General features: G+C 45.1%; 1 protein-coding gene across 1 annotated transcript in view; it reads left to right on the forward strand.

The window, feature by feature from the left end:
* Nucleotides 1-17,133, forward strand: part of BRSK2 (BR serine/threonine kinase 2) — a 302,139-nt gene that overhangs the window by 178,542 nt on the left and 106,464 nt on the right. The window contains exon 5 of the mRNA XM_068683402.1: nucleotides 13,155-13,240. Coding sequence (XP_068539503.1) covers nucleotides 13,155-13,240 — 86 coding nt within the window. The remainder of the gene's footprint in view (nucleotides 1-13,154; nucleotides 13,241-17,133) is intronic.

The raw sequence follows: 17,133 nt of genomic DNA on the forward strand, positions 1-17,133 counted from the left end.
GAAGGGAGCATGGGAAGGGTCTGGAGGAAAAATCACATCTGCCTCAGAAGAAAAATAAAAGTATCATGGAAGAGAAAATATTGATGGTTTAGAAACATACACAAGTGTAAGAATGCAAAAACAGAAGTCAGGAAAAGGCCCTCACAATCCCTAGGACTTCAGAGTGTGATTGAGTGGCTTCTGTGGTGGCATAAGGAAGCCACCCCAAAGCAAAAAGGAGGCTCCAGTTTGGGTGTGTAATGTTACCCTGCCCTAAATGCGGGAACGTGTAAGCAGCAGAGTGATACTGAAGGGCATGGCAGAAGTCTGGATAACCCTCTAGTTGTCCACATGGGATGGAGTAAGACCAAGGGCAGGGAAAATTGCCTCCACTATGTGGTCTCTGCAGAGAAAAGATCTGGTCTCCAAAAATCACCATGGTTCCTTGTCCCCTACTATTTCGTCCCTTCTCAATGAATGGCACGCAGCAATAATTTTAGGACCCTTGGAAACAAAAACAACCTCTTCGCATTACTGTGTTCCTCTGGCAAATAAAATGTGAGATAATTTGGGGCAAATGTCCATTGAGCTTTCCTGAGTACCCCGTGAGGATGCTTTGCAGAAGCCCTTAGTTCACAGAGCAAATGGATGAGCGCTGCCCTGCTGTCCTAAGGTGTTTAGCAACAAAGTGCAGAAGGCCAATTCTTCACCTGGAGCGCACATTTCCTTCTCTGAGGACAGACTGTGAATAGGGATTTTTGCTGCATTGGTGCAGGAGTAAGCTTAAGGGTAGGACACTGCACGAATGAAATTTCTGAGCCCCATTCGAATCCCTGTTACGCAGCGGTGTGATACATCATCATCCTCGCCCTCATAATAATGTAATGATCAGCTACCCCTAAATACCTTGAGGTTTTGCATCCAAACTCACAGAGTTTGGTGCACACACAGCATCTCTGCAATACTTTAATGTAAGTCAGGACTCGACACATAAGCCAAGCAGCATGGGCACCATCTCCTCCCATCTGAGGTTACTGCTGGGTTTCCTCAGTGTGGCATCTGCCTCAGCAGGATTTTGGTGGAGGTTTTTGTCTGCCCCATGGTTGAGTGGGAGGCAGCAGAGGGTTTTCATGGAGGGAAAGGCTTTCTCAATTGGAAAGAAGGGAGCTAATTATGTTTCCTATAAAGAGGTGTAATTGGTTTTCTTTTCTGTTGAACAAGGATGACACGAACAGCATCCCTCGCCTTTTCATTCCAAAACTGTGTTGCGACCATATTGCTGAGTCTTGGAAAACTCCCCAATTCACAGGTTGTTTTTTGCATGTTCCAAACATCTGGGAACAAGGTTCAGCTGACTGATGAATGTGTACTCTGGCAGAAAATGCTGAGAAGTTGGGGGGTAGGTGGGTAGATGTAGCCCAGCTGTCCATTTCTTACATTGCTGGTTTCAAATTTAGCCTGGTATTTTCTTAACAAATTGTTGGCGAGCACTTTTTAATCTGCACGTGTAAGTGTTATTGTAAGTATTTGGCAAATGCAAGTTGTTTTCGATTAGCTTCTGCAAGTGGGATGCTGCTGTATGTGCCGAAGCATCCCAATGCATATGGGCCTAAGATGGTGTGATTTAAGTGAACCTCAATTTTCAAATTTTCTTCTGTTTTTATAATGATTGCTTTGCCACTTTCCGGAATAGCTAGAGTAAGCCTATCCAGCCAGCTCTGTTCTTTTCAGAGAATTAAGCTCATTTGCTTATCATTTGGACTTTCCTATAGCTTCCTCTATGTAATCGTTTAGTCATTAGCACTTTCTTTAGCGATGCATTATCCCTGACATAACAAAGTATTGCATCCTGTCTTTGCTCTTTGTCTGAAGCCAGATATCTTTGAACTCTGTATTAGATGTGTTGTGTAAGGCAGACATGAAGGAATAGGAACAGACTTAAGTAAGCACCAACACTTAAAGACAACCATTCTGAAGCTGCAGGATCCACAACACCTTTCTCAAGTTCACAATGCCTTCATTTCTTTGCTCTCTCTGGTCTCCATGCAGTAATGCTGTGCTGATGGGTGCATCTGCATTGCAGTATGCTGCTGGTCATAAAAATGTGGTTGACCCAGGTAATTCAAGGGATAAATTTTCTACACTGCAGAGGTGGCTTTCACTAGGTGGTAAAGATCATCTCTTTTAGGATAGGGAATGTCTTCAGCTCAGGTTTAGTCAGGTAAAGCTAAAGAGTTCAGTGTCACGACTCAGAAGCGCTCAGAAATACTGCAGTGTGGTATCAGTGGCATCTGGGAAGTAATGTTCCAGACTTACCTTCATAAATAGCGAGGCAGACCTTGCATTGCAAGACCCATCTCTAGAGACACAGAATTAAAAGATGGAGTTTGCCATTCATGGCTGCCTAACTCTGGCCTCGTTTAGTAGCAGGAGTCCCACAGACCTTGAGATAAAGAGGTAGGCCAAAGCTAAGTGCTCCTGGAAGTCCAACCAGGCTGAATAATGCATTGGAAAATATAATGAAAATGTGGAAAAGAAAGTATTTGACTCCAGAGAATATGTTTGAAAACTTTACAGGTATTTCCTATCACTTTTCTTCTGTAATCTCAATCAATTTTTAATAATCTGTGTCTAACTGTATCAAACCAGCAAGAACAGCGTTCTCTTTTCTGAAGGTGACAACCTTTTGTAATTTTCATGGAGGAGAGCTTCCTGAAGAGCAAGACTGGGGCCTGAAAGGCTTGTAGATGTCACGCTCAGCTTGGTCTCAGCAGGACCTCAAGGAGGTTCACCAGTGTGCACCTGGAAAGCCGTTGTCTCTGGGACGTGTCACCAAGAACGTGGGACAGTCAAAGTACTTTCAGATACCCACTTGCCCCTTCCCCACAAGCACAGAACTGTACCGGGACAGCTGTGAGCTACCTCCCAAGTCACGCTGTAAGGTTTTACATCAAGATTTTTTGATTCCAGACTAGCCCGTGGCTGTTTGTAAGCCATAGGTGGGCATACCCCTCGTGGTGGGGTATGCCTTCTGAGGATTGGTGCTCAGTTCCTTTGAACAGCAAGAAAAGATTTCTGCCTTGGTGCGTTTGGGGACATCAAGTAAAGGTCCAAGATATGAACAGTTTTTTAGTACTGTCTGATTGTGAGCAGTTGTATTTTAGGTGTGTCAGGGGGTTGTGGGGGAAGAGAGGGAACCTCGTTCTTTGACTTAATGTCCACTGGAGTTAGTTTGACTGGGCCCTGTTATAAGGATGTACCCAAAGGTGTCTGAGCTCTGATTTGAACCTCTAGGAGGTTTGGACAATGTGGAGAAGGAATGACTTTGTTTATCCTCATCACCTGTTTGGAGATGCTGGAGAGCCTCTCCTTCCAGTGTTGTTTGCAAACCTCCCTTGCCAAGAGGTTTCTTGATCCCAATATTGATGTAGATTGGCTGCAAGATGTCATCAGCACCTCCAGCAATAAGGGGCTGGTGTGCGATAGGAAGGATAGGAGAAGAGCAGAGATAAAATAGCTGAGAAACAAAATGTTCCTTCATTGCTGTCTTTGATCTCTTAACTCCCAGCTGTGAGAGATCCTGGATGCTGATGGCAGCAATCGACTAATTTTCTGCGGCTTCTGTTGCTTGTACAAAACAGAGCAAGACATTGTCTTCTCTGAGGGGAGTACAAGTGTTGCCATAATGTCTTCTGGTGCAGGCTGAACCTGAGGAGAGACAGGGAATACGCACGGGCAGCTTCAAGACTGAGGCAAAATGTGCAGTTTTGTTTCTTCGTCTCCTCTCTGCCTCTTGCTTTGTACTACAATTTCTGCCTCGTTAGCTGTCCTTTTGCAGATTGAAACCCAATAGCAAGCTCCCAGCCTCTGTTCCTGTCTCTGCTGCCTCCTTGGTGCCAAAGGAAGAAGCAGAAGCAGCAGGCAGAACGTTGTTGCATTGGGACTGGTGTTGTCTGGAAAGCCTGCGTCACTCTCAGCACTGAGGTGTGGGAGCTGAAGGAAGGGGAGAGTTTTGCAACATCCGTGAACTGTCCACCAGGAGTTCCCTCCTGACCTGGGAATGCGACTGAGTCCATGAAGATCATGTTGCTCTGTGGGTCACCAAAGAGCTGCGGGTAATAGGTTTGGAGCCCCTCTGCTGCTGCCTAGATTCAGACAGGTAGCCCAGAGATGAAGATATTTTGAGGTCACTGCTGATTTCCCATGCTGTTCAGGCCTGCCTTGCAAGATACAAAAAGACATGATTGTGGTTTAGGTGGGTCTGCGTTAGAAAGTTATAATCCCGTATGTATATGAGTGGGAAGGGATGTTTGGAAGTGAAGTGCTGGTTCATGTTCTTGGAGAGATACACCCATTTTCTGAGGCCTTAGCAACTGTAAAAGGGACCACATTTGTTGGGAGGAACCTGTATCAAACATGAAATAGTGAAAAATCTGCCCCAGGGTTATGCATACTGATTGCCTCTCCAGTGTTATCCGGATTCATATTCCACTTCTCTCTTACTCCAGAAAAGTGCATGGGTAGGAGACTAGGAAGAAGCTGAAATGGGATCTCACTGTTTCTCCTTCAAGCCAGCCTATGCCGAGGAAATGTGGAGATTGCACAGGCAGAGACCACAATGGAGACAGCGTCCAGAGAAGCGCCTTCCTCAGCGCTCGGAGCGCTTATTTTAGGATAAAGCAGACTAATTCCAACACCTTAAATAAATAGCTCTTAGGATCAGCATACTTAAGCTAGGATGGATGGACAGAAGTGGTGATGGAGAGCTGGCGCAGGTCAGGCTGGGGCTGTTCTTGCTGCAGTGTGACACAAGCTGCCGGCCAAGAAGAGCTGGGCTGAAGGGTTGCTCAGCATCCCTGAGCACACAGCTGCTGGCGCCCCAGTTTGGCAGAGAGCTGGCTGTCGTCTCCTCTGTCTGCCGCTGCCAGGCCACCCCTCAAGGCTCCCTCGTCACTGTAAAGCAAAGTGTAAACATGAACTTTGTGGGGCTGCGCTGCCCTTGGCCTTTTTGTGGTTCCTGGATGAGATCCATGCTGCCGTTTGTCTGGGACCGTGCCCCTCTGGGAGGTGCAGTTATGCTTCAGCAGCATGTTAGAAAGTGGAAGTGAGGGGGAGAGCTGTGGGGTGCTTCAGCCTCTGCTCCCATTGCTGCTAGCCATACGGGGCTGTCAGCGGTGGAGAATCCCTCCTAGCTCCCTGCCATCCTAGCTCCCTCCGATTTGCATCTCCATGGCTTCGCTAACTCAGCTGAAATCAGACCCCAATATACAAATATCCACCTAAGAGTCAAGGGCACCCAAAAATGAAGGATACAGTAGAATAACAAACCCCCTATTATATGTTTTCCACTCCTTGAAATGATTGATGTCATCAGGCTTTTTGTGGAGTAGCACAGGGCAGGGTTGGAGTCTGGCTTTCTGCGTCAGCCTCTGCAAAGCTCCAGCTGTTCTGCCCTCTCCTGGAGCATTCCTTACCTGCCTGGTTTGTGAGGGAACCAGAGATGGCCATTAAGGAAAGTTTCAGAGAAGGAAACAGGAGCAATCTTATTGATTGCTTCAGGAAGAGTATTAGGGAGAAAGTGTAAAGGACATTTGTGTAATACAATGCCGAAGAGCTAAGCAAGGCCAGTATGACTAATGGAGAAAAAGAGGAAGAGGGAGAAAGAAGCTAGCCAAGACACACAGGAAATAGTGGAGAGTTTATCCTTTGAAGCTTTTCCAAAACTGTCCGTCTAAATTTCTCTTCATACTTACGGTGGACTCCCTGAGGGAGCCAGTCCATGGTGCCGTGGGCATCTCTTCACTGTCTCAGTCCCTTTCCTGGATGCTCTTTGTGCTCTTGGGAACCACTCTGCCTTATCACATGCCTCAACCGATGCTTTCTGAAGCTCTGTGCTGTATTTTTGGCAGGACATTAAGCTCTGCTGTGCTATACAAAGCCTTTTGTGCTTGCCCATATTCCCTTCCGGGATTCAGCATCTCCTGCATCCTCCACCCTCTCTGGCTCAGCCATTCCAGTTTGTGTTCGGTGCTGCACAGATTCAATCTGTAATGTCTCTATCCCTCCCTCTCAGCTCTGTGTTTGGAGCACAGTGAACTGCAGGGTGTCCCTGCACAGGGCCTGTTAGGCTTCCTGCTCTTGGGGTCTTTAGTGTATATGGCCCTGAAGTGAGCAACTGAGCTCACTAGATTTAGATATCCTGAGAGCTGTGTCAGAGGCATAACTCTGTCGGTCCCTAAGGAAAAAAGCTTCGGGTGAGTCCTGCCTACAGCACGGCTTGTGGGGGCCAGGCTTCAGTTCCTAAGTTTGGGGTGAGCCCTGTGGATTTGGGGTGGCAAAGAGATCTTTGTGGCAGCAGCTATCACTGTTCACAAAGGCTTGGCTCAGCCTCCTTGTTTGGGGTAGTCAGTTTCTCATAATGACCAGGCTATACTTGGGTTGGTTTGTTGTTTTGTTTTGTTTTTTTTCAGAAAAAAAAAAAAAAAAAAAAAAACCAGCAGGGCAAGCATTCTGCTTTGGATGAAAGCAAGCACAGCATGCATTACAGCTAAAAGCAAGGATAAGGAAGGGATAAAAAAAGCCAAGTGAAATATGGGGTCCTTTCCCCTGCAGAGAGGCTGTTGGTTTGTGCCCTGTCCCCGTGCTGCCCGGTGCTGGCAGCCAGGATGTGGCACTCAGGGAAGGTGACAGGAGGCACGGGGAGGCTGTTTGCCCTGCGGTGTAAAGGGGCCCCCTCTGCTGCCTGCTGGCAGAGGCTCGTGTGTCAGTCAGCGGGTAGCTGCGTACCACCGGGCAGCAGATAATCTCAAGTGCAGAAAGAAGAAATCCACTCCTTGTCAGGTCCCATCAGCGTCCCTCGCATGACGCCCCGATGCTCCGTAAAGCAGCACAGGCTGCGGGTGAGGCTAAGCGCCGTATTTACTCGGTAGCCTATGGCAGAGCGCCGGGAAATGCTGTGGGTGGTAACTGCCGAGTTAAACCATGAAGATCCTGGGAGGGATTTTCCGTGGTTAGATAACCTGTAGGCTCCAAAGCCCATCACATCAGAAGCTTGAAATCAGTGGGCCTGGCCAGGCCAGGTGTCCTCTCATCTTGTGGAGGGGTGGGGAAGCCAGCAGGAAGGGCACCGTGACAACTCTCACCGTACCACTTTGGCTGGTCTCGTGCCCTTGGGCTTCAGGCCCAGGTTCTACATTCCCTGCAGCATCTAGCAATGCGATTTTGAAGGCACTTGGGAAAGGTACTTGCTTCAATAAAGACAAGTAGAAATTGACATCCTATTATAATGGCACTTTGTGGAAAATGAATTTCCCTACCAGAGCCTCGTGGTGTAAAAGTTTGCACATGCAAATTTTAACATCAAGTATGCGGCTCGCTCGCTTCTCATACATACCTATTTTCATTTTCATTTATGGGGCAATAACTTTGAAAAGCACACATACAAACAAAAATTGTGGTAGAATGAGCCCATAATAGAGCTTTCAATAAAATGAAGAATTGCTCAGCTTTCCAGTAATTTTGTCTGTTTGTTGCATTTTGTGCAGCATTGTCTAGCTGCCTGATTCTATGGATATCTAAATCTAGTTTCCCCCCGCGTTTATCCCCTTTTTACAGAATCTTCTTATAATTACTAGTACTTAGCAGAAAACCTGAATTCATGCTAAAGCATTTAATTAGTCAAAATTGTGTAATAGAAGATTTCTTCCAGATACCACTTAATGATCATTAGAAGGTCTGATTCAGCGCCCACTTAAGTCAATTGATGTCTTTTGTTGACTTCAGTGCATTGTGAATCTGGCTCCGTGCATTCAGAAATGTGAAGCTAATGGCTACAATAGCAGCAGGAAATACTCTCCGTGGATGGCCAACTTCTGTGGTTCTCCATTTGCTTCCGTAATGGCCTGCTGAAGTTTTGTATAAATGTAATGAAAGGCTACTTTTGGTGAAAAAACAACTAAATTCAGAGCTGCAGAGGAAGATATTTTAATGTTTCATCATTTAAAAGCTATTTTTTTCCACTTACACGCTATTTATGCTCCCATTGAAATTAAGGATGCAACTGATACAACGCGGAATTGCTTAGATATTGTAGTGGCTTAAGTTTGTTTGGAAGAATGATATCCTCACAGCAGTGACCCTGGGTCTACTGTTATTTGTATAAACTATTTCTATTTTAATGCTGTTCTCTCATTTCAAAAATAGCCTTTTTATTCTGTTATGGAAAAATCTGAAAAAGTGACTTAGATGGGCTTCACCAAAGCCAATCTTTTTCATCATTTTTAACTTTCAGTCCCACATGAGCTTCATGGAAGCAAAAATACCAAAGTAATGAAATCCTGGGGTCTGTTCATGGGATGTTTCTGGTATGGCAGAAACGCAGACTTTCCAGAGAACTTGAGATTACTTTCTTGCTGTCTCGTACCTTTGTTTTTGCCAATTCAGCTCAGTGAAGTGGGTTGAAATACTATCACAGTGATTTACTTTGTACTTTCCGTGCTCTCATCATGGAAATGCAAATTACTCTGCAGCAGGCCAGACACTGGAGAAATTAAGTATTTTGGTACAAGGTTTCCAGCCAGAATTCTAGCCTGAGGAGTTAGATAAGCATCCAAATCTTTGCATCCTTTGAAGTTCTTCTGAAGTCAGAATAATTTTGAACTTGGTGAAAGTTCATGTCCAGATTGAGTTTCTAGTAACCAAGGGACGGTCTTGAACATTATTTCATTAATTACTTCAAACCATAGCAGGGTCAACATTAGAGAGCTTGAGTTTCAGATGAAAGCCTGCCTCCTCTCCTGCTAGGCACCATTTTGCTGAGATTAGGATAAACAACACAACAAATGTACAGCCTGCAGGGCTTTTTTCTCCTCACCAGCACTGCAGCTCCTTCTCAGGTCACCTTTTTGAACAATACAGGAGTCACCGGTGTCGATGGAGAAAGAGGGAGCTTTGTAGCATGCTGCTGGTGAACTTCAAAGCATCCAAGAAGTGTCATCAGCTGTCCTCCAGCTTTTGGGGCATAGCTGGTCTTTGAGAAATACAGCTCTTAATGACATGCCTAGTGCTTAGGCAGATTTGGTGGGTAAAATACAACCTGAGACAGCTTTCCAGCTTGTTTTTCAAATACTTACAGCACCGCATGGGTGATGGGTGACCCAATTGTTACTGAGCATGGGGATACAAGAGAAGAGGAAACTTCCTTCATCACTGAGACACGCGATGAGGATGGCACACGGCTCCCTCCACCTGCTCTCCGTGCCTTGTAGGTGAATGAGCACCCCGGGTGTCTGTGGTGTGGAAGGCGAGGGAGCAGAGCACTTGTTGTCAGAGGAAACTGTGCTGATGAGATGGGCTTAAACCAGAGAGATGTGAGTTCCTCTGGGGGAAGAAGGAGGGTGAATTAGAGGCAGAGGAGAGGAACCGGAGCTTTGCGTTATTCCTCTAAGGGTTGTGTTGCCCTCATGTTGCTCTTTGTCATTAGCTGAATCACTGGAGCATCCTGTCAAATCAGCCTCCTGCATAGATTTTTAAAGCCCCTAATTGGCACCTGCAAGGTTACAAGTTAGCGGAGTGCCTGTGTTTGCCCTGCACAGCCTTTCATAGCTTTTCCCCCAGCGCCAAGGCACTGGAGTGCTGCATGGTCGATAACCTGCTGTGGCATGAGGCAGCCCAGGCTATCGCTGGGATCCCGTCACATGCCCTGGTGTTTGTGTGACGCAGAGGGCTCCACTTTTTTTCTTTCCCTTTTAACTGTTATGCAAATGTTTCTCCATGTTTCCTGTTTAGCACAGTCTCTGAGCCTCCCTAGACATGCTATTCCGAGCTTGGCCTGCTTTCTGATAATTGCATCTGCATCCAGGCAAACGCCCCTGCAGGGTTTCTCTGCTCCCCCGGCCTTGCCAGCTCTGCTGGACAGCACCCTGCGAGGCCAGGGCTGCGCAGAAAAGGCCTGCCAGCAGCTGGCACAGCTCTGGGGAGGAAGACAAAGCTGCCTGCTGCTTCAGGCCTCCTTTTTTTTTGTATAAAGGAGGTTCCTTTCCTTTGGCACTCCATCTTCCTGAGCAGAAAAACACTACTGAGACCCCCAGTCGGTGTCCAAGCCCTATCAATTTCTGGCTTCTCTGGGGGGATAAGAGCCAGGAGAGCCCCCCAGTGACAGCACCTGCAGGAGTCAAGTCATGAGTGTGGTCCTTTGCTGCCTTTTGGGAACTGTTGTGTGCCTTTGGAGGGGAGAAGAGGAACAGCACTGCTGGAGGAGCTTTGAGGATGATCTTTTATCAGATTGCCACTTGGAGAGCTGGGAATCTCCTGCTTTTGAAGTGCAGCTACTTCTGTCTTGCCACACAGTGGCCAAAGCCTGAACTAGAAGTAAAGTAGTAACACTTCCCCTTCATAAAGCCCTGAAGGCTTGCACAGAGGACTTGCAAAAGTCCTACTTGGACAAGTAGTAGGTTAGTTTTATCCCTGGATTACATCTAGAGGAGGCAGCAGGCTGTGGAAAGCAGGCTGCTGCCTGCGCTGGGGAGTGCAGCACAAGGCTGAACTGAACACGTTGTGGGGAAGCTCTGCCACAGGTGCAACAAGCCGGATGCTTTTTTCATACCTGAGGTTGGAATTATGACCTCTGAAGCTGTATTTCCTCTCAGGATTTAGTTTCCAGAAAATTAAAAATATGCGCAGGACCTTCCATACTCATCCACTGAAAGTGATGAAAGTAAAGTAACTCGGGCTATTTCTTTGTAGTTGGTTTCTTGTGTAAGTATGCAGGTGGGAAGTGTGTATTTGCTTTCCTGTCTGATATTCTCGTATTGAACACAGGCCGTGCAGTGCTGTAACTGAATTCCTTTCTCTGAGCAGTAGTCATAAATCACTGCCTCACCTCTTGCTGTAGGACAGCCACCAAGCTGGGCCCTGACTGGATGCTGCCATCCATCACTCACTTGGTCTGAACGTGTTTCACCACAGCACCCCCCAAGAGGTTTTCAGAAGTGAGTCTCCAGTGCAGTCAGAGAGCAAATCCGCAGGGAATTTCATTCCCCTTGAAATTGCTGGTCTCCCTCATCCAAAGGGCATTTTGCTGTTGGAGTTTCAGTTTCTGAGTGGTTACAGTGCATGATGCTGATGTCTGAATCTCAGTACCGCTGAAGGATTGTTATGGAAGTGGGTGCTGCTTCTGTTTGGTTTTTCTTCTTTCTTGAAGCAAATTCAGCTTACACAGCTCTCTGCAAATATCAGTGCATATCTCATAGGGGAAAAGAGTAACAGGTCTTTTAGAGGATGAGACAAAAATGACATAAAGGAGCTCTCCTCCTGTGGTTTTTTTTTTTTTGGTGGAGTATCTGTACAGTTGAGATCTATCCAGCTTTTGTTTTCTACTGTATAAGTGGCTTTGATCTAAGTGCTGGTCATGAGCCAGTTATGCCTACAGAGCTCTCGCCATCAGGTACTGCACATACACTGAATTCATGGCAGTTGTGGAAGCGCTGACCTGTGTACATACATGTTGATGTGCTGAGGCACATACATGATTCCAGTAGAGCCTCCTGATACACTTCTCACCAGTTCTTGAAGTAGCTTCTTCCAGAGATCCTAAATGCGGATGGAAGTGGATCTGCCAAATGGCTTTTAAGTCTTCAGCATGTCTTTGAAAGAATAAGACTGATTCATGTGCAAAAACCCTTTCCTCCATCCTGATACATTAGGAAGGTCAAGTTTGATGTTGGAGTTGCTTTTGTTGTTTTTGTGTGGCGGTATCAAGGAAGAGAGATCTGGGGTGACAACCAGTGTGCCAGGAAACCCTCATCCTCTTAACAGTGCTGGAAAACTAACACCTTCTGATTTCCCATTGAGTATCTGACTTGCACTCAAAGAAAGTTGGCTGTGTTCAGGTTTAGTGGAGGATGACATCTCAGGAAATTAAAGGACATCAAAATTAAGGCACAAGTTCCTAATTACTCATCTGATCCCTGCTGAGGAGGTGTTCATGTGTGGTTTTGTAGTTTGTTCATGTTTTGATTGTTAGAATAGATTGTTAGGATAGCAGCTTCAGGACAATCAGTTATTTAAAGGACTGAAAAAAAAAATAAAAAATAAAAAATAAATAAAACTACCTAGTTGTTCGTGTCTTCATCTTTAGGTCATTTTCTTGCCTTTGTGAATTCCTGGAAATTTGTCATGCCTGACTGTGCATTGCTTAGACTGTGTCTTGTTGCAGAGTTTATTTCGGTTATCTACAGTCTCCACAGTGCTACATTCACTCCCTTCAAGTTAGCCTAGGTCAAATCAGAGCGGTTACAGTGTGGCTTTGAGCAGCACAGAGCAATTTTGCTGGCAGCCGAGGAATTGCACTGACTTCATCTCTAATGAAAACCCTTAGTAAATTCAAGTTCAAACCACATTGCAGTCATGATAGGAATTTTGGGTAAGAACAAGACTTGTGCTAATTACAGGGACTTAGTCACAATTTATTAACTCAGTGTTAAAGACACGCTCTTAGAAGTAGCCGTGCTTAGACAGATTGGGAATTGAGAGAAAACATGGTCTTATGCTTAAGGCTCTGAACACCGAGGTTCCAGTAATCGGGTTTAATTTCTTGTTGTGCCTTGTACTTCTTATGTCACTTCTTTTCTTTCTTTCTCTTTCTATGCCTCAGTTCTGCAGCTATTAAATCACACTGCTCTTCCACTCTTTGTCTCCCCTACATACACATCAAGTTCTTCAGAATGGGAATGTTTTTATATTAGTGGAGTATGCAATACATAGTGCAATGTGGCCACTCCTGTACCTGTGGGAGGTCAGGAGAGCCCTAAATGCCGTGTTGGAGTTTCCATGCTTCAGGAATTTGTCACCACTTTGAGTGGTAAGGCAGGAGCAGCTTTGGATGCTCATCTAGCTCCTGTCGCTGACTCTCTTTGGTAGATTTGGGACTCTTCTTTGAACTTTGACACTTTGCTTTTTTTCTCTCCTGCAGGGCAAGGAGTGCTGAGGCTGAATAAATTACTTTTTCTTAAAGTATTTGATTGCTAAACGTTATACATGGTTATAAGTTGAAGAATCCCCTGCATATGTAGAGGAGTGGGAAATGGATAAATGGGAAAAAAAAAAATGTGTGGCGATACATAATACATTCTAATACCTCACTTCTAATCTTCTGTATTTCTTTTTGTTTCTTCCAGGTGGAGCGGGAAATAGCCATCCTGAAGTTGATAGAACATCCCCACGTTTTAAAGCTGCATGATGTTTACGAAAATAAAAAATATTTGTAGGTATTACTGGCTTTTGCCAGAGAAAGGGGAAGGGAAGGAGGAAGGATGGGAGGGAGAGGAGGGTTTTGGACTTGGTGTCACATCCAAAAGAACGGGGGGAAAGGGAGGGTGGTCCACCCTCATCTGGTCTCCATGTCATATCTGATATTTGAATGAGGAAGGAACAGTCCGTATCTTCTTGGCTTTTCTCCTTTTCTTCTTTGTACTTTGCTTATATGCTCTTTCTTTTTCTACTTAAAATGGAGGAGAGAGAACAAACTAATTTTTAGTATCAAAGAGCAAGAGGAGAGGAAGGTTTGTACCTGTAAGATCTGGAACCATTTGGAATCAAATTGTTAAGTGAATGTTTTGGATAACCTCCCTTGCCTAATAGTCTTCACTGAATCCCTTGACTCTCACTGGCAGTGTTTTAACTTTGCCACCAATAATAAATTTCGGTTTTGAGGGCCACTGAAATCTCCTCGTGTTTCGGCAGTAAGAGTTAACTAGCAAAGCCTTTCTTTCTCAGATCATTGCCAGTGCCAAGCAGGGATGCTGCCCACAGACAGAGTCATTTTAGCTTGACAGTGCACTAGATATGTTGAATCTGTTGTCAAACAAACAGGCCACATTAATCTTGGCACAACAGGAAAAAAAATCAATGCTCTCCAAATGGAAAAGGGCAAACCAGTAGGGAACTCAATGTTATTTTCAGCTTTTTAACAGGTTATTGCAAGTAGAAGAGAGTGTTTAAAAAAAATTAAACTATTTTTAAGAACCACCATCCATCAGTGACCTCTCCTTAATGTCACAACACAAGAAGGGAATAACTGTTTACCCAAAGAAAGTGTGCTGAATGGAGGTAACAATCCCTCGTGGACTTTTCAGCCAGCCTTGTTACTGGAGCAATGAATTCCTGTTCTAGGAAGTGAGGCCTCTGTGCCAAAGGGTTAGCTTAGTAGAGCAGGCAGTAATTTCTTTTGGATTTCCTGTCCTCCTCTGGGGCAGCGCCTGCCATTTGTGGTGAAGTGGGGTTGCCAGAGTGCACTCATGCAGGCACGGGGTGGAGGCTGGCTCAGATGCTTTCTGAGCTGGATGCTGAGCGCTCTGTTCTCAGTGGCACAAATGGTCATGACTCCATTAATCCTGGTTTGCCCCAGCTGAGGACGGAGGCCCAGATGTGATGGAGACTGCTGTGTGTGCAGGAGAGGGATAGGAAAGGGAAATGAGGCTTAACAGTCAGGTTGTTGTCCTTTAATCCAGAGAAGGGGTTGGTGCCATTTGTAAGAGTACACACCTCTGTGTTCTGCTTTCAGTGTGGGTTGGATAAGGCCCCAGGCTTTTCTTCAGTTAAGAGAGAAGGAACATTTTTTGTGATTCTTGTTTATTTGGATGTTGCTTATTTTAGGTGTACACACACACACACACACACACGCCCTAACCCAGCGTGCAGCTGATGTGTTCCAGGTAGGTGTGGTACACCCATGTGGTGCAGACAACGTAGGAAAACCTGAAGGACAAAGGCCATGGTCATCACTTGGGGTGAGGAGAGGGGTTATAGAGGTACTGAAGCTTTTTTGTTGCTCTGAACACCAGTGAAGTCAGCAGCTGAGCTGAGCAATCCTTCTTTTCCCTGAAAGGCTTGGGGCATATTTTGCTCCAAACAAAGAATATCTAGTGCTCAGAGCAGTGGGGATGGTCTTACACCATGACTTCCAAAAAATGACTGCACTTCTTGGCAGACAAGTTGTCTTCTTGCTGAAGATCACCTTGTAAATGGAAGCCACCCATATCTTTAAGCTATATCTGGAATTCCTGGCTTCTAAAAAATGTTGGGCTCCAAACAGGGCTTTGCCAGTGACACAGTCATCTTCGTGCCATTGCTCCCATCAGAGCTGTGTCAGACCTGCTGTCTGCCTCTCCACACTAAAGCACTGAATTCCTCTGCTGAAAGACACTAACTCCCTGAAAGTGCCAGTGACTCCTAATACATTTCATTTTTTATTAGTCACTATTTTAAAGAAAGGGCATAATGCAGAGCTGTTGCCAAGCCTTACTGTTCAAAATTAGAAACAACCATAGTCTTGGATAAAACTAAGAGTTAGAAGAGAGTGCCTGTGGAGGGGTGAAGTGTGTGTGGGATGAGAAGTGCGTATGCATGTACTTTCCCAGATAATAAGACACGGTGACCTCTAGTTCTCACCAGCACCAAAAGAAGGATAGCTCTCTGGTTGTGGCAGCACCTTTCCATCATGCCTGCCATCTCAGCAGTAACGATAGTGGCATGGTTTCAGAGGAGCTTGTGAATTATGGGTGATATTTCAGATGCTAGAGACTAATCACGATGCAGCACCAGGGAGTATTTCCTCGATTAATGTTAATTTCACAAATCATGTTTGACTTTTGGTTTATGATTTAATTTGTGACGAGGGGCTTGGTTGAGTAGATTCCTAATGCAACCATGAATCAAGTCCTTTTTCCACAGTGTATTTAACACTGAGAATGAGTTTCAAAAAATAATAACAAAAAATTTGTTAGCATATCTGTGTTAGCCTAGCAGTCATTTTTCATTTGGTTGGTTGTTGGTGGTGGGGTTACTGTTTTTATCAAGGTGGTCGGAGAGATAGAGATAATTATGAGGCCTAAGACTTGGAGCTCTACATGCTGTATTTTGATTTGTTGTACTTAACCATAAGACTGTGGACTGCAATTCTAGATACAGAGGGGAAAAACGCAGCTCAACGGCAGTTCTCTGTGTGTGTGCTGATACACCACACCAGATACACATTATGTTGGCTAAAATAGTATTATTGCAGACAGTTGTTCTATCTTGTATTTGTTGCATGATCACACGGACAGCCTTTAAGCAAGATTGGGACCCCACAGTAACAGGTAATTTAGAAATAGCTATAGGCAATCTGTGCCTCCCTGCCTCCCAACAGATAATGTTAAGGGACAAAACAGCCTGGAAGGATGGGCAGGGAGGTCATCCTCCCATTTTAAAGATAGAGAATGAGGTAAAGCAGGCTGGTGTGTGGTAAGCCCAGAGTACTCTAACAACTTACATTGCTGATTCATAATGGGGAGTGATCAATGAGCTGCCAAAATTTGAGTGTGCACCAGTAATTATGACTAACCAGGTTCAGATGGTCAGGAATTGTAGGGGAATGTAAATAAACTAAGGAAAGGAGCAAGGTAACAGCAAAGCTGAGTTTTAGACATGTTCTTTAATGCACAGTGGAGGGGAAACAGTCCTTTAGTCTTCTGGTTTCTGTGTGGCAAGTAAACCACATTAACTGGGGTGATGGTCCTCTTTCCTCTGTGCTACATATGGAAAAGGTCTTCCCTGAACTGGCCCCAGATGGAGTTTTGTGTAGTAGAGAAGGGAGGAGTTTATACGTTATTAACAGCTCTACCCCTGTGAATGAGCATGAGGTTCTCGTGAACAGACGTTGAGGATTAAATAAGAGGAGAAAAAGCTGCATGAGTGAAGGTTTTTTTAGGAAGCAATCTTACATTTTATTTTTAGATCTCTTATAATGTACATTTATCAGTAAATTCAGCTTTCCTCGTAGACTTACAAAAGCAATTGTCCCACTGTTGGAGGAACTGTTTGCGTGCAACAAAAGTGCCATCATAGAGTCCAAAGAGAAAGGACCTTCCCTTTCCAAAGCGGATATGTCACACTGATACAATTTTGCTGGAGAAGTCCTGACAGAGCTGGCATTATCTGTTCAATCTCATTTCATCATCTGTTCGGTTTAAATTAGTGGAGTTTTGGCAGGGAGTGGGAATGAGATAGAATAAAGACATCCTTGGACCATTCCATGCCCTTTTCTTGTGGATATTTCTACTAGTAATTCTCGACTCCCTTTCCATCAACATGTCTGTATATATACGAGTAAATTTC

Source organism: Anas acuta, chromosome 5, assembly GCF_963932015.1.
Source record: "Anas acuta chromosome 5, bAnaAcu1.1, whole genome shotgun sequence".
NCBI lineage: Eukaryota > Metazoa > Chordata > Aves > Anseriformes > Anatidae > Anas > Anas acuta.